Source organism: Ammospiza caudacuta, chromosome 18, assembly GCF_027887145.1.
Source record: "Ammospiza caudacuta isolate bAmmCau1 chromosome 18, bAmmCau1.pri, whole genome shotgun sequence".
In the NCBI taxonomy this organism is placed as follows: domain Eukaryota; kingdom Metazoa; phylum Chordata; class Aves; order Passeriformes; family Passerellidae; genus Ammospiza; species Ammospiza caudacuta.
The window spans coordinates 3,014,609-3,038,951 of record NC_080610.1 but is presented as its reverse complement, the minus strand read 5'-3'; the positions used below and the strand labels follow the sequence as shown (position 1 = coordinate 3,038,951).

The window sequence follows — 24,343 nt, the reverse complement described above, 5'->3', positions numbered from 1 at the left end:
TCAGCAGGTCCACACCAGGAGTCTCCTTTCCTGCCCTTGCAGGTGAATTGCTGTGCTCTTCTCACCTTGGTAGCTGCACAGCCCACCTGATTTAGCTATTGCTACTTTATAGAAACTTCATTTTGCTTGTCTGCTAAAATCATCTAAACTGGGAAGGCTGCCCCGTGGTGCGCAAGCCGCCTCCTTGAGTGGATTGATTTTGTTCCATGTTGAAGCTTTTTGTTGCATTTGGATTTCCTGCCTCTCGCTGTTCAGCTTTAAACCCCAGCCTGTGACGTTGCCTGGAGGGTTTTGGTGTGCAGAGCTGAGCTGCTGAAATCCCGGGTGTCCCCTTGGTGTCCCTGGCGGTGCTGTGTGTGGGTGGCTGCTGTGCCATCCTCTGGAGCTGTTCTCACTGAGGGGTTTGCTCCAGCAGCCAAGTGCGACGCCTGTTTGCTGCCCAGTTGGTTTCACAGGGACAGTTTGCTGAATTAAAGCTTCTAATTACAACATTTTCCCCAAATGGAGCATTTAAAGCCTCCTGTAGCTTTGCTACATCGATGAAGACATCAAGCCTTGCTGCCAGGGAAACTTCATGTGCCTTTGCTTTGTATTCCCTCCTCTGAACCTGTGAAAAACAACAACTGCTGAGGAATTTTTGAGGAGTTGTATGGGTTTAGGAAGTTCCTAAATCCACAGCAATATGGTTGGACCATTTTACATGCCCTTGATGGGTCCTCCTGGGTTGTTTTTGACCAAGTGTTTTGGCTGATTCAGTGATGCTGGCGTGGGAAGGCAGTTTGGGGATGCAGGACTAGTCTGCTTGACTTGCTAATGATCCAAACTCTCTGAACTCCTCTTGCTGCCACTCAGATTTATCATTATCTATAATTAGCGGCTCTGTATGGGAGAATCTAATCACCTTGAACAGATAAGTGTTTTCAAGGAGATTAGAGAGGATCTGCAGGTGAGTATTAATTCATCAAAGACTGGCGTTGGCTCATGTGACCATGGATGCTCCAAGTGTTGTGTTCTCCCAGCAGCTCCTTGACCTTTCTGAGAGCTCTGGGATGTGTTGGCCTCTCTGTGGGATGGGCTGGAGCTGGGCTCCTGTGGGTTGGGTGTCTGGAGAGCCTTCAGCAGTGCTTTGTGTGGGCACGGGGTGTAATGATGAAAGCAGTGACAAATGGAGAGGGGAAAACCGTGTTATTGTTGGGAAGGGAAAGGCTTCTCCTTCAAGCAGCATTAACTCCCCTCTCTGAGCAGTGATGGGTGCCTGGGGCACTTTAGCTGTCTTGTCTGGGTCATCCTGCAGCTCATTTCCCTGGAAAAGCTGTGTTTCACAGAGCAGCATTCTTTACCAGCTCTGTTTATGCAGCACTTAACTCTTGGTTGGCATCGGGAGGGCTTGAGCACAACCCAGAGATGTTTTTTGTGCTGAGACTCCACTGAAAGCTGAGGAGGGGAGTTCGGGAAGGAGCTTGAGAACCTCTGCTGATGGTGGAGATGTGGGGGGTTGAGGGAGCCCAGGAGGGACCTCTGGGAGCCCCCAGCACTGCCAAGGCCACCACTGACCCATGTCCCCAAGTGCCACATCCACGTGGCTTTTAAGTCACCCAGGGATGGGGACTCCAGCAATGCCCTGGGCAGTTTTGCCACCCTGACCACCCTTTCCATGAAGGAATCTTCCCAATATCCAACCTAAACCTGCTCTGGCCCAGCCTGAGGCCGCTCCCTCTGCTCCTGTCCCTGTTCCCTGGAGCACAGCCCGACCCCCCCGGCTGTCCCCTCCTGTCAGGAGCTGTGCAGAGCCACAAGGTTGAGCCCCTCCAGCTCCCTCAGCCGTCTCTCATCGCACTTGTGCTCCAGCCTCTGAGATCTCCAAGGTGTGAGCTTGCAGAGCCTCTCCAGGCCCCTCTTCCAGTGTGGTACCACCCTTGGAGGGGAAAACTTTTCCTTACATTTAGCTTGTACCTGATAGAATGAGGCACCACGCTCTCCTGGAATGATTTTTGTGACACCCTGTCCCTGTGCAGACAATCCTGGAGTGTTTGTGTCTCTCTGGGTGCTGGAGCGTGCAGGTTTCCAGGGCAGCTCTGCAGCTCCTGGTGACTTTGAGCTACTTGTTTTTAAACAGTGATGAATAATTGGTGTTCCCAGTCAGCTTGTTTTCCCATGGCGCTCTCTGCATCCATATGGTGCTTTGCTGGTGTTCCTTGCTATTTGCCCATTCTGGAGCAGCTCCTTGCTGTGCTTTGTCCCTGGGGACACGGTGCTGCCACAGCTCCCTGGGGACACTGCGTGGCCATAGGACACTTTTGGGGTGCCATGGGTTGGGGGGAACGGTGCTCTTGGGGCTGCTGGTTCCAGGCTGGGTTGCTCTGCTCCCAGTTAGTGCTGTGGGGGAGGTTGGGCTCACTTCAGTCCAAACAGCAACTGCAGCTGACTCTGCAGGAGGGTGTGAGACAGGGATCTTCTCCTTAGGGATGTTTCCATCATGGCTTGGTAATTAGTGCTGGCTGAGGGGATTTATAGCTGTTGCCTGGTTCTGTTTGCTGGTTGCAAACTGTGATAAGAGCCATGAACCATCTTTCTCCTTTGTTTCTATACATATAATCTTCATTTGGCTAGGTGGGATGGATGACATCCCTCATCCCATCCCTGCAGGTGTTCCAGGCCAAGCTGGGCACGGCTTGGAGCAGCCTGGTCTTGTGGATGCTGTCTCTGCCCATGGCAGGGGAGTGGAACCTTTAAGATCCCTTCCCACCCAAACCATTCCATGATTCTACACTGGCCAAATACTTAATTTGATGTAATTGTAGAAGAAATAACTGGTTTGTCCAAACGGTGAGGGGGCAGAACACTCTGGGTTTGTGTGGAGGTACAGCAGCCTGTGCTGCTGTCTCCATGTTGGGCACGAGGGGATCCCTCAGGTAGCTTGGCTCCCACAGCACTTTCACTCCTGGAGCTGTTGGCAGGTGTGGAGGGTGTTTGTGGGCTCAGCTGCCTGCCTCCTTACCTGAGTGAGGTGTCTGTTCCCCCTTCCCAGCTGTGCCCTGGTCCAGGTTGCACTGCTGGAGCACACACTGTGCAGTTCTGCTGTGCTGTGCCAGGCAAGGGCAGGGGTCACTGTCCAGCCCTGCACTCTCCCCCACGGTGCTGGAGCTCCCTCAGCTCTGCTGGAGTGGGACAGCAGGGGCTGTGCTGGCCTTTAGGAGCAGAGGACTGGCTCCTGCTCCAGGACTGTCTGTGCTCAGCCCTGGAAAACCCTTGGTCTAGCTGCTGTCATGTTGCTCCAGGAGCAGGCCAGCTGTCCTTTGCCTGCAGAGGTGACTGGCATCACCTGCCTCTTCCTGCAGCTCCCCTGCTTGTCTTTTTCCAGGGAAATATGCAGTCAGCTCTGACTTGGCTTGCTCCAATTACAGGTTTAAGTTGGTGCTTGTATGGCCTGTCATCCTCTGTACCCACAGTGAGTCACTGGGGAAGGAGCTGATCCTTCTTGTCAGGAGTATTGTGGGGAACCTGCTGTGCTTTTCCATGCAGTATCCCTTGTATCCCACCTCATTTTCCCCTGAAAAGGAGTTTCCAATCAGTGCAATGAGCTCTGAGCTCACCTCTCAATGACCACGATGTTCACTCTCTGTAGGTTGAGTTATGCTGCAGCAGGTCAGACTCCTGAGCTTCTCTGTATTTTGTGCTTGTGTATCAAATGTTGTAGCTGGGTAACTCAGCCTGGTAATGTTATATGCCTGAAGTGTTATCAGTGATATCAGAGCCCTCTGCTCCCTGCAGGTCTGTTCAGCTGATGGCCAACAGCTCAGGTTGTCACCCTGAAATGTGAACTGTCCCAGCCTGCTATCAGGAGGGCAGGCAGCATCCTGGAGATTTACCCCTAAATAAGATAGTGCTTCCAAACCTGAGCTGGCTGGAGGTGTTAAATATCCCTTCAGCTCCTCATTATACTGTTCAATTATTGTAGCAGTTCCTACAGCACCGTGGCAGGGATCTTTCTACACTTTGCATCAGCCTTTGTTTGTTTCACTCAAAAAGCTTGTTTAATAATTCATGCCACAACACTGCCGTGTCTGAGAGCTGGGGCAGGGCTGGATGTGAGGATGGTGCTGGGCAGGGCAGTGGTGCTGGGGCAGTGGTGCTGACTCAGCCCTGAGTGTGAGTGTGAGTGCAGGGCTGGGTGTGAGTGTGGTGCTGACTCAGCCCTGAGTGTGAGTGCAGGGCTGGATGTGAGTGTGCTGCTGACTCACAGCCCTGAGTGTGAGTGTGAGTGCAGGGCTGGATGTGAGTGTGCTGCTGACTCACAGCCCTGAGTGTGAGTGTGAGTGCAGGGCTGGATGTGAGTGTGGTGCTCACTCACAGCCCTGAGTGTGAGTGTGAGTGCAGGGCTGGGTGTGAGTGTGGTGCTGACTCAGCCCTGAGTGTGAGTGTGAGTGCAGGGCTGGGTGTGAGTGTGGTGCTCACTCACAGCTCTGAGTGTGAGTGTGAGTGCAGGGCTGGGTGTGAGTGTGGTGCTCACTCACAGCCCTGAGTGTGAGTGTGAGTGCAGGGCTGGGTGTGAGTGTGGTGCTCACTCACAGCCGTGAGTGTGAGTGTGAGTGCAGGGCTGGATGTGAGTGTGGTGCTCACTCACAGCTCTGAGTGTGAGTGCAGGGCTGGGTGTGAGTGTGGTGCTCACTCACAGCCCTGAGTGTGAGTGTGAGTGCAGGGCTGGGTGTGAGTGTGGTGCTCACTCACAGCTCTGAGTGTGAGTGCAGGGCTGGATGTGAGTGTGGTGCTGACTCACAGCTCTGAGTGTGAGTGTGAGTGCAGGGCTGGATGTGAGTGTGGTGCTCACTCACAGCCCTGAGTGTGAGTGTGAGTGCAGGGCTGGATGTGAGTGTGGTGCTCACTCACAGCTCTGAGTGTGAGTGTGAGTGCAGGGCTGGATGTGAGTGTGGTGCTCACTCACAGCCCTGAGTGTGAGTGTGAGTGCAGGGCTGGTGCTGAGCCCGGGCTGTGAACGGATCAACGCTGCCATTAAACATGCAGATGGGAGCGTGGGACTGCGTGTCAGCGCAGCTCTGCCATGGAAGCAGAACAAATGGGAGCAAATCTTCTCTTTGGTTCCCTTCCAGGCACTTGGGATTCGCTTCCCCCTCTGCAAGCCAGGGCTGCTGGCAGGGCTGGTTTGTACCTGTGCTGTCCCCAGGTGATGCTGTGAGCATCGCTGTGGGCTGGAGCTGCTCACAGGTCTCATTGTGACACTGATGGAGCTGCTGCTGTGTCAGCACTGGTGACTGTGCCCGAACCCTTTGTCACCTCTGTGTTCCCTGCCCTTCCTTTCACACCAAGCTGTGTTAGTATCCACTTTCCTTGCTTTTTTTTTTATTTTTATCTAACTCTTCAAGGCTATTTCTGCTTTGAATCACGACCGGATAGATGTATGTCCCTGCAGTGACTCAGGGGGAGGTGCTTCACTCCCTAAAAATAGTCCTAATCCTCCAAATCTTTCTGGATGAGAGCACTGGCTGGGCACGCGTGGCTGTTTAAAGCAGCTTCTGCAATGCATGTGGGGGTAAATATGGTAAAGTGGGAGTCAGTGCCTTTCTCTTTTCCTTCTTTAACACAAAGCAGTGATTGTTAATCTGTTGTTAATAGCTAGAGCAGGTTTCTTCTAGGAACTTTATGAGAAACAGAGCAGGAAAATGTTGTCCTTGGGGCCTGCTGGTTGTGTATTACTGTTGTGAGTAAGATCTTCTCACTTCAGGCTGGTTGTTTGGCACACACACCTTAACACTGTGGCTGGGTGGGCTCTCACAAACAGTGAACTCTCCTTGCCATGGCACAGCCATGGGTGTGACAGCAGGGCTGGGTAGCCTGGATGGGAGCAAAGCTCCTTTGGGGAGCCATGTGGCCTCCTGGTGCTGGTGCTGTTGAGGTCCATGGTTGGTTTCCTCAGGGCTGCTCCCTCCAGGGACGTGGGGCTGGGTGTGCTGTGTTCCAGCCTCGCCGTGTTGCTGTTTGTTCCCAGCTGACTCGGTGCTTTGTGCTGTCACTCACCCCAGCACAGAATTAGAGTATTTGTCACAGCAGCAAATATCCATGGCAACTAATTCCCTAGCTCTGGAAATCTTCATGATTTTTGAAGTTTCTTTTTTTCCTGTGAAATGCACAGGGGTGGTTCCACCAACTTTTTTTTTCAGGTCTTCTGCAACTGTCAGGAGTGGTGGCTCTTCTTGGAAGCGCTTGAAAAATACACCGGTGCCAGTTCGGAAGATGGGGTGAGTTTGGGTGGATTTGGCTGCAGCATGGACACGGATAACTGGGATGTGCTCATGGCTGTGGGACACAGACATGACCCTCCTCTCCAGGACTATGCAGGGGTGGAGACCATAAGAATAAAGAAGCAGATTTTTGTCTTTGAGGTGTGGAGATGCTGTGCAGCAGGTGGGGGTGGCAGCTGTGCCCACAGCTCGTGAGGAGTCCATGAAGGTGTGTCAGGGGAATTTTAGGTTGGATTTTAGGGCAAGGTTCTCCCCCAGAGGGTGCTGGCACTGCCCAGGGAATGGGCACGGCCCCGAGGCTGCCAGAGCTCCAGGAGCCTTTGGGCAGCACTGCCAGGGATGGACAGGGTGGGGTTTGGGGTGTCTGGGCAGAGCCAGAAGTTGGACTGGATGATCCCTGTGGGTCCCTTCCAGCTTAGGAAATTCCATGATTCTGTGTTAAGTTTCAGCCTTTGGTTTGAAGCCTTTTTGGAGGAGTCCAGGAACTCTTGGGTGGTGCCTGGTGTCAGGGCTGTGTTCTCCAGCAGCCCCATCCTTTGTTCTTGGATGACTTGAGACCTTCCATCTTTTCTGTTTCCAAGCATGCCCGTTCCTGTGACTGATGCTGGGTGCTGTTTATCTGCTGTTTATTATTCCCAAGTTGCCACTGTGGTGTTTCCCAGCAGGGTTTGTGGAGCAGAAGGCACTGCAGGTTTATAGTGTGTGGTGAGGTGGAACTGCTCTATGGCTTTATTTTATCCCAGCAGAGTTTTCCATTCCTGGTCTCTGCTGGGGAGAGTCTGCTTGAGGCTCCCTGGCTTTGCTTCTCTGCTGGAATGGAACTTTTATAAACAGGAGGAAAAGAGGGCTCAAACTAAAAGTCATTTTGTGATGGTACAAAGGTGGTAATCATTTAATACTGCATAATTTACATGTGGCACACAGGACACACTGTCAGCTCCCACTTGGAATTGTCCACAACATGCAGGGTGTAATGGTGGTCACAGGGGTCTTAGGATGAGGGAAGAGATGGAGATCTGACTCCATGTTACAGAAGGCTTGATTTATTATTTTATGATATATATTACATTAAAACTATGCTAAAAGAATAGAAGGAAAAGTTTCATCTCAGAAGGCTGGCTAAGCTAAGAATAGAGAAGGAAGAATAATAACAAAGGCAGCTGCCTCAGACTCTCTGTCTGAGCCAGCTGACTGTGATTGGCCATTAATTAGAAACAACCCCATGAGATCAATCACAGATGCACCTGTTGCATTCCACAGCAGCAGATAACCATTGTTTACATTTTGTTCCTGAGGCTTCTCAGCTTCTCAGGAGGAAAAACCCTAAGGAAAGGATTTTTCATAAAAGATGTTTGTGACAGCAGTGCTCCCTTTGGGAGCTGGGGTGCTGGTGGTGCTCTGGTTAGCTGTATCCTCTCAGGCATTGATTAGGAGTATGTATAATTTGATTGGTTTTTGGTAGCTGTGATAAGAGCACAGTTCATTAGTTGCAGTATTTGCTGTGCAATGTGGTTATTAATGGGTGAGTGCCCTCCCAGCCCGGCTCTGGGTGGTGCCAAGTGGAGCAGAGAGGCCACAGGCCTGGAGTTCAGAGGGACTGTGACACCCTGGAGCTGCAGGTGGTGAGAACCCTGTGACGCTCAGCAGAGCCATTGCTGCTGGAAGCAGCTTTGCAGAGGAGCCCTGGGGACAAAAAGGTGACCAGGAGTGAGCAGAGGTCAGCGGTGGCTTTGGCTGTGTTAGCAGAAGTGTTGAGGGGAGGGACTGTCCCCTCTGCTCAGCCCTGGGGGGCCCTGTCTGGGCCTTCAGTGTGCTTGGAGCAGAGGAGACCCCACAGCTCCATGGTGGAGGGTGTGAGAGGGGACAGAGCCTGGCTCTGCTCGTGGCAGGGTGAGACACAGGGCAGCACGTGGGAAATCCTGCACGGACACACGGAAACGTGCTGGCTTGGGAATGAGGACTATTCAGACTGAACACTGGGACAGGGATCTGGAGAGGTGCAGGGAGTTCATGGCTGTTCCATGGGCAGGGTCCTGAGCAGCCTTGTCTGGAGGTGGATGCTCAGAGCAGGACACTGCACCTGAGGTGCCTCCCAGACACATTTCATGAACCATTCTGTGGTTATTTGTGACACTTTTTGCCTTCAGCTCTGGATGCTGATGAGGGATGAGGAAAAGCCTTGTCCTGTCAGTGCCAGGGGAGCCCTGGTGATTTCTGTGTCTGAATCCTTCAGGCTCTTTCACAGACCATCCTGCACTTCCATGGCACTCTGAGTTGGTGGAGGAGCTGCCTGACCCTGGGACAGCCTGAGGATTGGCAAACCAAATTTATGGGATTATCTGTGCTTTACTCCTCTATCAGGCTTTTATCTGTTAAAGCTCATTATAAGTACAGTGTTTTGCTGCAGCACTTGGGGAGGCAAAGACCCAGTGGTGCTTCTGATCCTTTTAGGGATTGGCTTAGGAGCTGATGGACAGGAATTTTCCTGGTTTTTTTGTCTGTGCAGTCTCTGGGATGTCCCAGCTGGGTGCTGCATGGGAACTGTTTTCCCAGGAACCTGGATTTTTTTGTGGATAAACACTGAGTGTGCACTGGGTGAGGCATCTGCCTCTCCCTCTCTGTCCCCTTCTTTTTCACCACCAGGAAAGAAGCAAAAATTTCTGCTTCAAAGTAGAAAAACCTATGCATGCAAGCTCCTTGGAAATGCAGTTTTAAGTTTGAAAGCTGACTTGTAGAGGTGTGGAAATTTGTGTTTGTTGCTCTGTAACAGGCTCCCTTACAGCTGCAGACATCCAGCCTGGAATTGTCACTTGTAAATGCCTTGAGAGGCTGCAGCTCTGTATCTCAGCACAGATAAGGTCTGTAATTGCTGGATGGGATTGAATTCTGCTGCACAGCTGCAGCCCTGAGGTGCCTTTGCAGTGCAGGAATGAAACCTCTGGCTGCCCATAGCTGACATTCCCCATTTTTGGAATGTTGTAGCTTAATTTAAGCACAGAGCCCACACTGTGAGAACGGGATTGATCCCATCAGGATTTGTACAATTGATTTCCAAGTGCTCAACCTCTGAACAGGCTCAGTGGTTGTGAGAGTCACGTTCTGCAGGCAGTGGAGGCTGAGAGCTTTGCTGAGGAGTCCCTGTGGATGCTGCAGGGAGGCAGTGATGCATTGGAGGAAGCTCTGGGATCGTGGTGAGGAGCTGCTGTGGTGCCAGGCTGGGGTGTCACAGGGTCAGGCAGGGGAGGGAACAAAATCTTCAATCATAGAACCATGGAATGGTCTGGGTGGGAAAGGACCTTAAAGCCCATCCAGTGCCACCCCTGCCATGGCAGGGACACCTCCCACTGTCCCAGGCTGCTCCAGCCCCAGTGTCCAGCCTGGCCTTGGGCACTGCCAGGGATCCAGGATGGGCACCCTGTGCCAGGGCCTGCCCACCCTGCCAGGGAACAATTCCCAATTCCCAATATCCCATCCAGCCCTGCCCTCTGGCACTGGGAGCCATTCCCTGTGTCCTGTCCCTCCATCCCTTGTCCCCAGTCCCTCTCCAGCTCTCCTGGAGCCCCTTCAGGCCCTGCAAGGGGCTCTGAGCTCTCCCTGGAGCCTTCTCCTCTCCAGGCTGAGCAATCCTAAATCTTTCAGCCATAATGTAGTGAGGTTAATGTTGGCACTTTGGTTCAAGGTGTTTCCCTGAAGATTTACAATTTCTGTAGTTTTAGGAAGGACAAATTTGTAAAGTAGCTAAAACACCGATATTAAGTCAGACATTACCCTGAAGTGAGGCATCCTCGTGGGTACAGAGGAAATTAGAGTTTTCTGTTTGTAAAGGAAATAAATACTGAGCCCTTTGTCCCATGGGGCAGGTACACAAACTCCACTGTTAGCATTAATGTAGCTTTAATTTCCAAGTTCAAAATATATCATTGCCATTCTACCATATAATAGACCATTACACCATTAGGTGTAGTCTTAATTTACGAAATGGTTTATTTATAGAACTGCAGATGTAAAACCAGCAGAGGCACTTGGGATGTGCCTGTGTGGCATTAGAGCAGTCCTGTGATGGTGGCACTTTGTGGGGACACATCCTGCTGCTGCCCCTTCATCCCTTCCCAGACCTCATGGAAGTGTTTGTGCCGTGCCAGGTCTCTATAAAAAGAATCTGCTCCCCTGTGCAAGTGTTGGAGTCAGAACAGCTCAGCTTGAGTGAGCCTGGATGTGATGTGATCCTGCTCCCTCACTTGGGAAAAGGGCATTGTGCTGCTTTTCACTGCTCTGTGCTCCTTCACATCACAGAGTCGTGGAATATCCTGACTTGGAAGGGACCCACAAGGATCATTCAAATCCAGCTGCTGGAATATGTTCCTATGGGAGAATTCCCTTCAGTGGCCTGGCTTCTGTCCCCTCTTACGCCATTTTTTAAAATCTGTGATAACATAAAAATAGATACAAAGTTGAAAGTTTAAACCTGCTTTTCTTCCTGTAGAAGACTGAAGAAATAAAATTGTGTAAAAAAGAAAAAGAGAGTTTTCAATGAGTTTGGTGGATCCTGGGAAGAGAGGAGGAGGATGGTCACAGCTTTATTTGTCCCTTGCATTGAGTCCTGCTGGGGAAACCAGCTGAGCACTGGGCTCTGTTCTTTGCAGCTCAGCTGGGCTCTTCCTTCTCTCTTGGGACACTTCCCATGTCTTTGGTGGAGTCCTTCCAGCTGCTGAACCTGCCAGGGTGAGCCCCCAGGGCTGAGGGTCCTGCTGGAGAGACAGGCCATGAGCCACTGCCTGGAGTCATTCATGGGTGCAGAGAGTGGCTTCTAGGCCAAGATTGGCCCTTTTATCTGTGTAAAAAATTATATAAGTAGGTGCTCTTCACCACGTGGGAGTTTAGAACTGGAGAGCAGCATTCATATCCCTGCTGTTGGCTGGAGAAGATGAAAAGCTGTGGAAAAGCCCTGGGTTGTTGGATTGCTTCTGGTGCTGGCTGCACTTGTGGTGTTTGTTTGTTGTCTCACACCTCACTGGGAGTGTGGATCACTGCACAGATCCTGCTGGCACACATGGCTCTGCTTCTCCTGTTTTCCCTGTTTTCCCTGTTTTCCCTGTTTGTTTCCTGCCCTGGCAGAGCACCCAGCCTGTGTGTGGTGCCTCTGCTCCCCTCCTCGGGTGGCTTTGTCCTTTTCAGCAGCCAGAGCCCTGCATTGTGTTCTGTCCCAGCACTCTGGTTTGCAGTGTTGGAGAGGCAGGGGAGGAGGTGTTCTGTGGAAGGGAGCATTGCATGCAGCTCCTACGGAAATGAAAGATGCTGAGGGCTAAAAATAAACCATTCCCAGCCCTGTCCCTGTGACAGGAACTGCTGGACACGAGCTCTCAGGATGGAGGCTTTAATGTCCTCTGTGGAGCACCAGGGCCTGGGCTGCAGGGGGATTTTGGGATCTGCTGGCACAATCCTGCTGCTTCCCAGGAGCCTGAGCAGCTGAGGGGGTTGTGGAGCTGCCTGGCCAAGCAATGTGTAAAATTGGTGTTCTTCTCATGAAAAAACAGCAGCTAAAGAGGCTCCAAAAGAGCTGGAGAGGGAGTTCAGACAAGGGCCTGGAGTGACAGGACACAGGGAATGGCTTAAAGCTGGAAGACAGTAGATTTAGATTGGATATTAAAAGGGATTGGTCCTTGTGAGGTGGGCAGGCCCTGGCAGGGTGTCCAGAGCAGCTGGGGCTGTCCCTGGATCCCTGGCAGTGCCCAAGGCCAGGGCTTGGAGCAGCCTGGGACAGTGGAAGGTGACCCTGTCCATTGCAGGGGCACTGGATGGGTTTTAAAGTCCCTTCCAACCCATTCCATGATTCTGTGGATTGCTTGTTTGCCTTGGTGTGTACAGCAGGAGCCCCTTGGCTGCCCTGAGTGGTGCTGGAATGGGAAGGAGTGGCTTTGGATGAAGTGCTGCTGCTGCTTTTGTGCATGTGAACATTTCCAGCGTGGAGCAGAGGGCTGGGGTGGCAGCTGGGTGTTGTGGGGGTGTGAGGGTGTCCTGTGCTGGGGGAGGATGGCCTGGCTTGGCTGCAGCCAGGGCAGCACACAGGGGTGAGAGTGAAGGGCAGGACTCAGATTGTGCTGAAACAACTGAAATGTTCCTGCATTAAAACCTCGGAGCATTTATTGCACCACACAACTTGTCTTGCAACACAATGCACTGAAATAACACAGAGAGTCTGGTCTGAGCAGTTGGGAAATTGGCTGAAAGCTGCAACTCATCCTTGTCTGCGTGTGAGAGCTGTCCCTTGTGAAGGTCAGTGACTTTGCCTTCCCTCTTGGCTGTTCCTGGTAACCCACAGTCAATATCTGCAGGGTTTTTGCAGAAAATGTGCAGCCCTGAATGATCCCAGAGCATGTCTTGGATTAGAGATTTATGGAATGGTTTAGATTGGAAGGGAGTTGAAATAGCATCTTGTCCACCCCTGCCCTGGCAGGGACACCTCCCACTGTCCCAGGCTGCTCCAGCCCCAATGTCCAGCCTGGCCTTGGGCACTGCCAGGGATCCAGGGGCAGCCCCAGCTGCTCTGGGCACCCTGTGCCAGGGCCTCACACCCTCATGGGAACAATTCCCAATTCCCAGTATCCCATCCATCCCTGCCCTCTGGCACTGGGAGCCATTCCCTGTGTCCTGGCACTGAGACTCGGTGCAGGAGATGTTTGGTGTCACAGGGAAGCAGCTGGGATGTGCCAGGCCTGTCCCCAAGCTGTTGGCCAAAGTCACTTTGGCACCTGCAGATTTGATCCAGAAGCACCCTCAGCCCCAGTCATGGCCCAGTAAGTGGTTAACTCTTGATTTCTGTTTTAAATCAAGCTCTTGGCATCTCCAGCATCTGCAATCCTGGCTGCCAACATATTTTATTTTATGAGCGGTGTTGTAAGGGATGGGAAAGGTCTTGCACTGTGCCACACTGCCCCTTGCTCACACTGCTGACAGGGTTTGCTGTGCTGCTTGCATTTCCCTCTGTTTGCTCCCCTCTTAGAGGAAACCTGCTCTTCCCAGGATTGCTGACCTCAGGACTCCTCAGGAACGTGTCCTGCAAGGATCAGCTGCTGCTTTCCTGGGCAGTGGAGGTCATGGAGACACCTTGTATGCAGTAAAGTTCATTCCCCTCCTCCTGCTCTCAGGCAGTGATTCCTGGAAGCAGGCAGCTGCCTCCACTGCCCCAGGGTGGCTGCTCCCAGCAGCAGGATGTGCTGATTGTGGAGCTGAGCATGGATTTACCACAGAGTAAACCTGTGGCTGGTCACAGGAGGCTGCAGAAGCTGCTGCTGTTGGGTGTTTGCCTTGGGCAGAGGCAGCTGTGTGTCCTGTTCAGGGAGAAGATGGAGCTGAAGGAACCTCTCTCCATGTCTGCCCTGGACACACTCCTGGAACCTTCCTCCACATAAACCTGTAGCAAAGTGCTTGTTGAACTGAGGATTTCATAGTCCAGGGCTGAGAAACAACAGTTCAGCTTTTAGATACGAAGTTTTATCTTTTTTCTCATGCCTTAAAATAGAGGAAAATATATATTTATGCAACCATGTGGGCTTTGCATCCAGATATCTCTCCTCAAGGAATATTTCATCCAGAAGGAGATTCTGCATCTAGATGTGTATCCCTAAGGAAGATCTCATCCACACAGACATCCTGGGCTAGAACTGAGCCTTGTTTGAAAGCTGGCAAAAGTCAGGAGTGTGATGATTTTAGAGTGATGTTTGAGGTCACAAACTGTATCTCATGTGCTGTCTCTGAGGGAAATTTATTGGGTACTGAAAACATTAACATTGACAGTAACTTGCAGAAAAGAGAGATGCTTGCAGCATGGAAAAATTCTTGGGGGTGAACTTTTCTACCCACCCTCAATCTCTGAAAGGTGGGATAAGTCTTGTGCTCGAAGCAAATACATCCCTAAAGTCTGTAGTCTGGAAAACCAGGATTTTTTAGCCAGTCTGAATATTGTAAATGAGATAGGAATTAATGGGATAGGAGTAAAAATGGGGTTTTAATGTTGACTCTGTGTGCCCTGTGTGCTATTATGTCCTTGGCTGTGGTGGTGAGAAAAGATAAACACGAGTTGACTGTGGCTGATCTTTATGCTGATCATTTAACACAACTCCCAAGGGCTGAAGCACCAGTACAAACTTGAAAGCAGAGGCTGTAATGAGAAAAATGACTGCTTGAGGCTCTCATCTGCTGCAGTGCATTTATTTCTTGTGTAGTAAAGAGCATTTGTCAAATGAACTTGTGTGTGGTCACTCTTTTTTTGTTCTTGCTTAAAAATGAACCACCGAGCTTGTGAGTCAGGCCTGGTCCAGGTTTTGGATTATCCTGCTGGCTGTGGAGGTGGTGAGACCTGGAGCAGACCTTCCATGACTGATGTGATGAGCAGCTGAAAGTCTTAATGGGATTCCACATCTTGGGATCTTTGGAATTTTAGTTTGGAAACTAAGGAAAACAAAAAACTGGGGGGACTGGAGGGGCTTCCTCTGGTGTTTTTGGAAGCTCCATGTACAGATCTTGACTCCCCACAGCCATTCCCAGCTCCATGAGCAGAGCCTGGCTCCTGCACCATTCCCAGCTCCATGCCCAGAGCCTGGCTCCAGCACCATTCCCAACTCCATGCCCAGAGCCTGGCTCCTGCACCATTCCCAACTCCATGCCCAGAGCCTGGCTCCCACAGCCATTCCCAGCTCCCCACAGCCATTCCCAGCTCCATGCTTGGATTCTGGCTCTAGGAACCATTCCCAGCTCCATGTTTGCATCCTGGTTCTAGGAACCATTCCCAGCTCCATGCTTGCATCCTGGCTCTGCAGCCCATTCCCAGCTCTGTGCCCAGAGCCTGGCTCCTGCCCCATTCCCAGCTCCATGAGCACAGCCTGGTTCTAGGAACCATTCCCAGCTCCATACCCAAATCCTGGCTCGGGCTTTGCTGAAGCTGCTGAGCTGCTGGTTTGGTTTCTGGGCTGTGACGGACACCGGTGTCCCTGTGCTGGGTCAGCTGCAGTCCAGCTGCCACCAAGGACACGCTCTTAGAGCCTTTCCTTCTGCTCATGTCCTGAGATGCTTTTCCCACGCCGAGTTCCTTTCATTCTGCCCTGCAGGAAGGGAAGGAGTGAGAGCCCTTTTTGGGGAGCTGCAGCAGTTGGGTGGGAGCAGGGCTGGGGTCACAGCAGCTCAGGGAGCTGTGCCCTGCAGAGCTGGGGCATGGTGGAGCAGGTGAAGCCCCAAACCAGTCAGTGCCTCCTGGAGCTGCTCGGGTGCCTGTGTTTGCAGGGCTGATACCCTTATCAGCCAGGGCCACACCAGCCTCTCCAGAGGTGCAGAGGAGATAGCACCGTGTGCTGGGAGGAGTGGGAGTGCTTCCCCGTAAATTATTTTAACATTATCTTTTGTGTTTGCTTTTGTTTTGTTTTGTTTTCATAAAAACTCGGACACAAACCCTCTTTGCCGACCATATCTGCTGACCTGCACTATGGCTTAGTTTATCTCCTGGCCAATGCTGAGGTGTCCTGGCAGAAAACTTGCAGCATGCACATGAGAGAGGCAGAAATGTGGGATAAAAGGCAATCCCAGAGGTGTGCAGCAGGATGGGCTGACTTCAGAGTATCTTTGTGTTTGGGGTGGGAGTCTTGTCGGTGGGAGTGCTGCAGAAACAGCATTGAGGAACAAGAGGAAGGGAACTGTGCCTTTTGCTGTGATTCTGATTGTGGCATGGAAAGTATTTTGAGGTCTGAGTGCATTTTTGCAGGTTTTACACAGGTTTTCAGGAAATGAGCCCCTGTGCTTGGCACCCAGCTCGGATATGTTGTGTATTGGGAGGAGCTTGCTCTCTGCTCCTCAGCCACCCAGCAGCTCACCCTGATTTTATTTAGGAGAAGAGGTGAGGGGTAGCCTGGGTGTTGTTTGCAGAGCCCTTTCAGCTGGGCTGTGGTGGTTTTCCTGCCCTGAGCACGTTCTCACAGCCGTGCACTTCCCCAGCAGGGAGTGTTCTCATGGAACTCTCACAGCAAGAGATTTCCGAGTAGGAAGTGCTGGCGTTGGCAAAGTGTCCCATCCTCGTGGGATGGAACCTTCCCAGCAGGCACTGCCAGGTCCTGAACTGTGATGGTGTTCACAGGGGTCTGAGGATGAGGGAAGAGATGACTCCATGTTTCAAAAGACTGATTTATTATTTTATTATATATACCATATTAAAACTATACTAAAAGAATAGAATAAAGGATTTCATCAGGAGGCTAGCTAAGCTAAGAATAGAAAAAGAAAGAATGATAACAAAAGCTTCTGTCTCAGACAGAGTCCAAGCCAGCTGACTGTGATTGGCCATTAATTAGAAACAACCACATGACACCAATCACAGATGCACCTGTTGCATTCCACAGCAGCAGATAATCATTGTTTACATTTTGTTCCTGAGGCCTCTCAGCTTCTCAGGAGAAAAAATCTTGAAGAAAGGATTTTTCATAAAAGATGTCTGTGACCCTGCACTGTGGCACTGAGGGAATTTGTCTGACAAATTGCCTGTCCTGAGCTCCTCTGGAGTTTTTTCCCTCTCTGAAGCACAGACAGACAAGAGCTGTTTGTGAATGATCTGGAGCAGAAGGATTTTCCAGGCTCCTCCTTTGCTGGGGTGGGTATTGCAGCCAAATGAAGGTGGAGAAAGGAGTGTGAATTCCAGACTGCTGTGCTTATTGCTTGCTTACAGAAGAGCTGTATGGCCAAACCTTCCTTAAATCCTTGCCTGGGTGGTGTTGCTGAGGCTCTTTGGTCCCATTGTGGGCAGGGATTTGTCCTGGAACCAGCTTGGGAAGCTGCAGGATAGGTTGTGGGGGATATTTCCATGATCCTGAGCTGCAGACATCCCTCTGGCTGGTGAGGGTTGCAAATAGCCAGGATTGCAGCCAGGGTTGCAGCCAGGGTTGCAGCCAGGGTTGCAGCCAGGATTGCAGGCTTTCCCTCAGCCCTGATCATTCCCAATCCATGCTCATCCTGACTGCAGCCAGTTACAGATTAGTTGGCCTTTAAACAGATCTAAAATCGTGTGTTTTTACAGCAATCTCAGCCCAACACTTGCCATGTGCTTGTTTGGGGTTGGTTTGTGCTTCCTTGGTTTTGGGGAAGGCAAAAAGAGGAAGCAGAGGGAATATCTGAGCTGTTTGTCACATGGAGCTTGTGGTTTGTGAGAGCCCTGCTGAACCAGCTGTGGTGTGCTGAACTTGCTGGGAAAATACCTCTGGAGCCACAGGCCTGCATCCCCTTGGGGATTTGAGTTCTGGGATTGAGCTGCCATAAACTCCCTTTTTCCTTGAACCTGTGGAGAGTAATAACCCCAAGAGGTTTGGTTTCAGTGTCCCGTGCCCTGACTTCAGGCATGTGAGCTCAAATTCAAGTGCTTTTTAGGATTTCTCATGCCTAAAAGGGAAGCAGAGATTTCACTGGCTTTATAGCCCCAAAACCTGAACAAATGGGAAATCTCAGTTTATTGGGAAATGTCAGTTTATTGGGAGTTTTGCCTTGGAGCCCTTGTGCAGGGAGGCTCGTTGTGTCTGATATTTCAAGGCTGGAGTGTGGGGTGGGGGTGACAGGGAACTCAAACACCAGATGTGGGCATGGATGCTCTGGGAGTGGCAGCTGAGCCGTGAGGGAGCTGTTGTTGCTGCTGGGAGGGGGTGGTGGCACAAGAGCCCTTTGTTGGCAGTGAGCAATGGGCAGAGCAGCTCCTGTCCCTGAGCCCTGGGGGAATGCTGTGGGCAAAGGGAGAGCTCAGCCTAACCCAGGTGCAAGGCTCTGAATTCTGCATGGAAATCCTTGTGCTGCTCAGGCACAGCAGGGACTCAGGGCTGTGGCATCCTTTGTGCTTGGGAAGGAAATCAAATCCTGTCCCAGCTACTGAATTGTCCAATTCTGCCTGGTTTGTTCCCTGGCCTTGATTTCTCTCCTTCCCTCTGCCTGCAGCAGTCCTTGCACCTGACTCCAAAGGGCATTTCCCACTTGGCCATGGGTATAAATATTCCTCTAAGGCTGCAGAGCCCTTAATGTTACCATATTTTCCAGTATGATGAAGAAATGAATTTTTACAAACTGGTTTCTACTTAATCCATAAAATAAACAGTAGAAAAAAAACAGGTCTTAATCGCTGAGTCTGGAGAGGGCAGTGGTGTAAGAAGCAGCAAGGGTGTCACAGATTGGGGTGGATGGAACTTTAAATATCATCTTGTTCCACCCCCTGTGCTGGGCAGGGACACCTTCCACTGTCCCAGGCTGCTCCAAGCCCCATCCAGCCTTGGGCACTGCCAGGGATCCAGGGGCAGCCCCAGATTCTCTGTGCCAGGGCCTGCCCACCCTCCCAGGAGAGATTCCTTCCCAATATCCCATCTAATCCTGCCCCTGTCCATGGGAAGCCATTCCCTTTCTCTTCCTGGGCCCTTGTCTGAGGCTCCTGTCTGTCCTATGAAGCTGTTGGGTTTGTGCTCTGGTTTGTGCTGTTTGTTGCTCCTGGCTGTCTTGGATTGGGTTTTGGGTGTGATCTGCAGCAGTTCAGGAGCCTGGATTTGTAATTCTGTTGAGATCTGGCAGCCAGAAGTGTTTCTGAGCTGCAAATACAGCGTGGTGCTGGGAAAGTCCCTCAGTGTGTGCATCTGCCAGCTCCAGGATGAACCTGGGGTTGGTGTCCAGCTCCATCCCACGTGGGTAGTGACAAATGTTGCTGTGGTGTCTCTGTACCTCTCAACCAGAGACTCAAACCCACCCCCAACCACAAACAATTTCACTCTCTTCCCTGAAACTTTGTGCCTTTTCCTTTTCAAACTCTTCAGATGTTTCTTATTTTCTCCTTGAGGCTGCCTGAGGGAGGAGGAGCTGGGAGCATCCCTGCTGGCCCTGCCCCTGTGCTGTCCCATCCACCTGAAGGGTGGCACCTGCAAGAACCTGTCTGGTCATGCAGGGCAGGCTGTTCATGGATCTACACTCACCCCTCAAATTTGGACAGCAAAACTTCCTTGGAAAACAAATGTAAGGCAAGGAAAACCTCCTGAGACTGTGCAGCAACAGCAGGAGATTTCTCTGTAAATGCTGTTTAAATGAGGAAATGCTTGCTGGGTGAGCAGTGTCCAGGGAGCTCAGTGGTGCCCTGCACATGCTCTGCTGTGGCTGCTGGTGCCTCCTGCTGTTCCAGAGATCCCTGCAAGGTCCCTGTTGGAGCACTTGTTGCTGCTTTCCCAGGAGAAGGCTGGGTCAGAGGCTGCTCATGAGCTGTGCTGGCTCCTGGATAACTCTGGGGAGAAGTCCCTGGAGTGTGTGGCCTGGGGATTCAGATGCAGCCTCTGAACCCCTCAGTGCCCAGATTTCACTGGTTGTGGTGTAACAGCAGGGAGTGAAAGCCCAGGGTGAAGGATACACTGGGATAAGGAAGACAAAACCTCCTTTAGGAGTCTCTCCTGCTCACCTTGTGCTTCTCTGAGCCTGTCCTGGGGAGGTGGCTGAGTGTGAGCCTGACCTACATTTACAGCAGGAAACACTGATAAGATGGGAATTCAGTGTTTGAGATCCTGTGGACAGGCTGGGAGAGCTGGGGGTGCTCACCTGGAGAGGAGAAGGCTCCAGGGAGAGCTCAGAGCCCCTTGCAGGGCCTGAAGGGGCTCCAGGAGAGCTGGAGAGGGACTGGGGACAAGGGATGGAGGGACAGGACACAGGGAATGGCTCCCAGTGCCAGAGGGCAGGGCTGGGTGGGATATTGGGAATTGGGAATTGTTCCCTGGGAGGGTGGGCAGGCCCTGGCACAGGGTGCCCAGAGCAGCTGTGGCTGCCCCTGGATCCCTGGCAGTGCCCAAGGCCAGGCTGGACACTGGGGCTGGGACACCCTGGGACAGTGGGAGGTGTCCCTGCCATGGCAGGGGTGGCACTGGATGGGCTTTAAGGTTCCTTCCAACCCAAACCATTCCATGATTCTGTGATGTAGAATCAGGTGTGCTGATTTCTGAGGCTTACAGCAAAGCAGTGGTTTTGAGATGATCAAGAAAATCTGCAGGATGAGAGTGTGAACATATTTCAGGAAATAACTTCAAATGTGATTGGATTTCCCTGTGGAAGTGCCTTAGAGCATGGGTGATACTGGAGTCTGCCCTTGCCAGCTTTGAAGGGCACCCTCAGCTCAGTGTTTGTGTGGCTCCCTGCTGGGTTTCAGGTGGATAATCCAGTTTGAAGACCTGTCCCTCACTACCCTGAGTGTTTCTGTTCCCCTCATGATGCTGGATGCTTCCAGCCAGGACAGAATGTCACAAAGTCACCTGTCCCTCCAGGTGTCACTCCTGCCCTGCTTGGCTCAACTGGGGCAGCTGTTGGGCTTCCAGGATTGCAGGAATGCTCTGGTTGGGCTTCCAGGATTGCAGGAATGCTCTGGTTGGGCTTCCAGGATTGCAGGAATGCTCTGGTTCGGCTTTCAGGATTGCAGGAATGCTCTGGTTGGGTTTCCAGGACTGCAGGAATGCTCTGGTTGGGTTTCCAGGACTGCAAGAATGATCTGGTTGGGTTTCCAGGACTGCAGGAATGCTCTGGTCCCAGGGCTGGGCTGCTGGGAGCTCCCTGAGGATGCTCAGGCTGGAATTCTGCTGTGCCTGGGACATGGGGAAGGTCTCAGTTCCCTGCTAGGTTCCTCTGCCTGATGCTGTTGGAGCTGTCAGACAAGAAGCTGAGTTTTAGGAGGGACAAGGCTACCCAGAATGGTGCAGAGCCTTGCTGGTAGAAAGAAAATTCTTCAGAGAAATTCCACAGGCATCCCTTGTGCTGGTTAAGTGTTGGGAGCAGAGTGTGAGCTTGGCTTGTTCATTCCTTGCTGTGCCCTGTTAGCTTCCAGCAGAGCCATACAGTTTTAATTACAGATCTTGTGTCAGCAGCATCTTCCCAGCAGCATCCAGAGCTCAACCTTTGGCTGTTGGGGTATCACCAAAACCACAGCTGTGGAGCTGGCAGGCAAAAAACATTTCATTATCTCCCTTTTCACCTTCTTCTCTTTGTTCTGTAGATAAAGCTGTCCTGTGAGCCCTTGCAGGGAGATTTGTTGTTTAAATCCAGGGAGATTTGGTACAGCTGTTAAAAATTGGGAGCATCTTTCTCTTGCACAGCCCTGGCATGCTGAGCAGCCTCCTGGAGCTCAAGTGTCCCTTCAGCAGTACAAAGCAGGTCTTTAAATTATAATTTGCTGCTCTTTTATGGCACTGCAGTGTTGTAGCTGCTCTGTCAGGCTGTAGAATCCAAGTCACTGAAAATCAGACTCCAAGAGTTTTAGACTGAAGCCCTTTTAAGGAACTGATGCTGCAGATTGTCTTGTCAAACTCTCTGTGTTTAGATTTATGGTGTTAAGGAGCTGAAGCAGCTTTATCAGTCAAAAAAAAAAGGAGAAATGCTATAAATAATATTTTAAAAAGAAAATCTTTCAAGATTTTTGCAAAACCTGTCATTGTGAGTGGCTGTGATACAAGAGCTGTGCTGGGCTGGTGAGTAAGGGTGGGTGATGGAGATGCCAGAATTTTCACCAGTCTGAAATTCCTATTATTCTGTTGAAATAAAAGAGGAAAATATATATTCAGAGCAGCAGCATGTGCTGGCTTGGACAAAATCCACCTGGGAGTTGGGGCCTGTGCCTCCAGAGGAGGTTGGACAGCTGAGATGGGGTCTTGCTGACATCGTGGTAAAAATATCACTGGTTTTAGAGTAAGGAACCTCCTCTCTGATGATCTTAGCACATCCACAACAGCACTGGTGTTGCCACAAGCCTGATTTTGGGGTCAGCCATGAATCTGTCTGTGGTTCCTGCCCTGCTCTGTGTGGAACTGAGTGCCTGGGCTGGGCAGGGCTGATCACTCAAGGTTTCCATGGAGTGTGTCCTGGTGCTTTGGGATCCTGCTGCTGGCAAAAGGGACACACTGATGTTGATATGATGTTTGCCATCCCCTGGCTGGGTGGCTGGGTGCTTTCATCCTCCCTGTGGTATTTTGGGATATTTTTTCTCCCTGGTGTGTCCTGGCTGGGCAGCATTGCCTTGGGCTGATCACTCAAGGTTTCCATGGAGTGTGTCCTGGTGCTTTGGGATCCTGCTGCTGGCAAGAGGGACACATTGATGTTGATGTGATGATGTTTGCCATCCCCTGGCTGGGTAGGTGGGTGCTTTAGTCCTCCCCGTGGTATTTCGGGATATTTTTTCCCTCTGCTGTGTCCTGGCCAGGACTCTCCAAGGCTGTCATTCCCCCATGCACAGCTCTAATTCTGGCGCTCCGAGGGCGAATCCCGGCGGGTTTTGCTCCCTCGCAGAGCTAAAAAATCCCAGAGGTTTGGCTGCCTCCACCTCTGGGCGCTCAGGTTTAACCCCCAGCCAGGTTAAACTCTCCAAACACAGCGCTGCCAGTGCTGCAGGAAGGGCAGAGCTGGGATCTGCAGGATCAGGTTACAGCAGAGCCCAGTGCCAGCCTGAATGAGCGGATCCAGCTGACCACGAGGGCTCTGAAGGGCACCTCTGCTCCTTTCCCCAGCTCTGGGCACAGGAGGTTGGCTCCAGGCTGGGTCAGGTGCCTGCCTCGTGTGTGGGTGCTGATTGATAGGAGTTGATTTCCCATGCAGATTGGCTCGGGAGGGGAGCTGGGAGAGCAACATCTCTGTTTCCCTGGGTGGGAGAGTGAGGCTCTGAGTGTCTGCAGCTGATTTAGTGCAGTCACCTTGGGGACCTTTGCTTTGTGGAGGAAAGATGATTTTAGCACCTCTCTCAAGGTGGGAAGGGATCCCTCCTGGGAGCACAGTACGTGCTGCAGTGTGAAGGGATGACTTAGGAATGAAAATCGGGGCTTGATTCCTTTGGGGCCAACTCAGCCCTGCAGAAAGGTTAACCACACTGTGCACTGGCTCTGAACTTGCCCTGTGGTGCTGAGAGGCACGAACTGTCGGTCTTAAGGAGGCACCAGGAGGATTTCATGTCCTCATGTCAGGCTTGGATATGGCCCTGGCATAAATCTGTCCCACTGAGCAGGTGAGAGATGTCCTTGAGATGTTTGGGGGTTTGGAGATTTTCAGTTCCTGGTCAGGCAGAGTGGCCTCCTCTGTGTACCAAGCAGCCTCAGGAGTCAGGTTGGCAGTGGGTATCCCTGGAGTGCTGCCCATTCTTCACTGGCAGGGCCCATATCTCTGTCCTGTGGTGAGCTTGATCACCAACACTTTGTGAGAGCAGCTCTGGGCTGTGCCTCTAAGGCCTCCCTGCTCTGATATTCTTGTGGAGTTACAGAGTCACTGAGGTTGGAAAAACCCTCTGAGATCATTGAGGTCAACCATTAACCTGCCACTGGCAAGGCCACCACTAATCCATGTCCCCAGGTGCCACATCCACATGGCTGTTCAACCCCTGCAGGGATGGGGACTCCAACCCTGCTCTGGGCAGCTGTGCCAGTGCCTGACCCCCCTTTCCAGGAAGAAATTTCCCCAAAATCCCCCCTGCCCCTGTCCTGGCCCAGCCTGAGGCCGTTCCCTCTGCTCCTGTCCCTGTTCCCTGGAGCACAGCCCGACCCCCCCGGCTGTCCCCTCCTGTCAGGAGCTGTGCAGAGCCACAAGGGCCCCCTGAGCCTCCTTTGCTCCAGGCTGAGCCCCTGCCCAGCTCCCTCAGCCTCTCCTGGGGCTCCAGCCCCTTCCCAGCTCCGTTCCCTGCCCTGGACACGCTCCAGCCCCTCCAGGTCTCTCCTGTCAGGAGGGTCCCAGAGCTGCCCCAGCCCTGGAGGTGCCCCAGCAGTGCCAGCTCAGGGCATGGGCACTGCCCTGCTCCTGCTGCCACCCCAGAGCTGGGACCCACGAGGTCTGAGCACACTTGGACAAAAACAATGATGGAACAGAGAGGGTATAATGAGCCACAGAGTGCTGGACTCTGGAGGTGGGACAGCTGGGAGAAAGGAGAAGAGCAGCAGTGGAAATGAGATGAGAAAGCTGGTGTTGTGTAGTTGGAACTTCGCTTTTAGAAGCAGTGGACACGATGGGATGTGAATGTGTAAGGAATGATGGGGTGTTGCTCCTCCAAGGGAATGAGTTCCATCTAAACACCTCAGCCTGCCCTTGTT

At 51.9% G+C, this 24,343-nt stretch overlaps 1 protein-coding gene across 5 annotated transcripts in view; it reads left to right on the top strand.

Moving 5' to 3' along the window:
- The window catches only part of OSBP2 (oxysterol binding protein 2), a 106,091-nt gene that overhangs the window by 2,246 nt on the left and 79,502 nt on the right, over nucleotides 1–24,343 (top strand). For 3 of the 5 annotated variants that reach the window (XR_009275461.1, XM_058816582.1, XM_058816581.1), the window contains exon 2: nucleotides 6,177–6,254. The exons of the other annotated variants lie outside the window; for them this stretch is intronic. Coding sequence is in view for 2 of the 3 variants with exons in the window: in XM_058816582.1 (XP_058672565.1) it covers nucleotides 6,177–6,254 (78 nt within the window). In the remaining variant the exon portion in view is untranslated. The remainder of the gene's footprint in view (nucleotides 1–6,176; nucleotides 6,255–24,343) is intronic. 5 annotated transcript variants of the gene reach the window in all.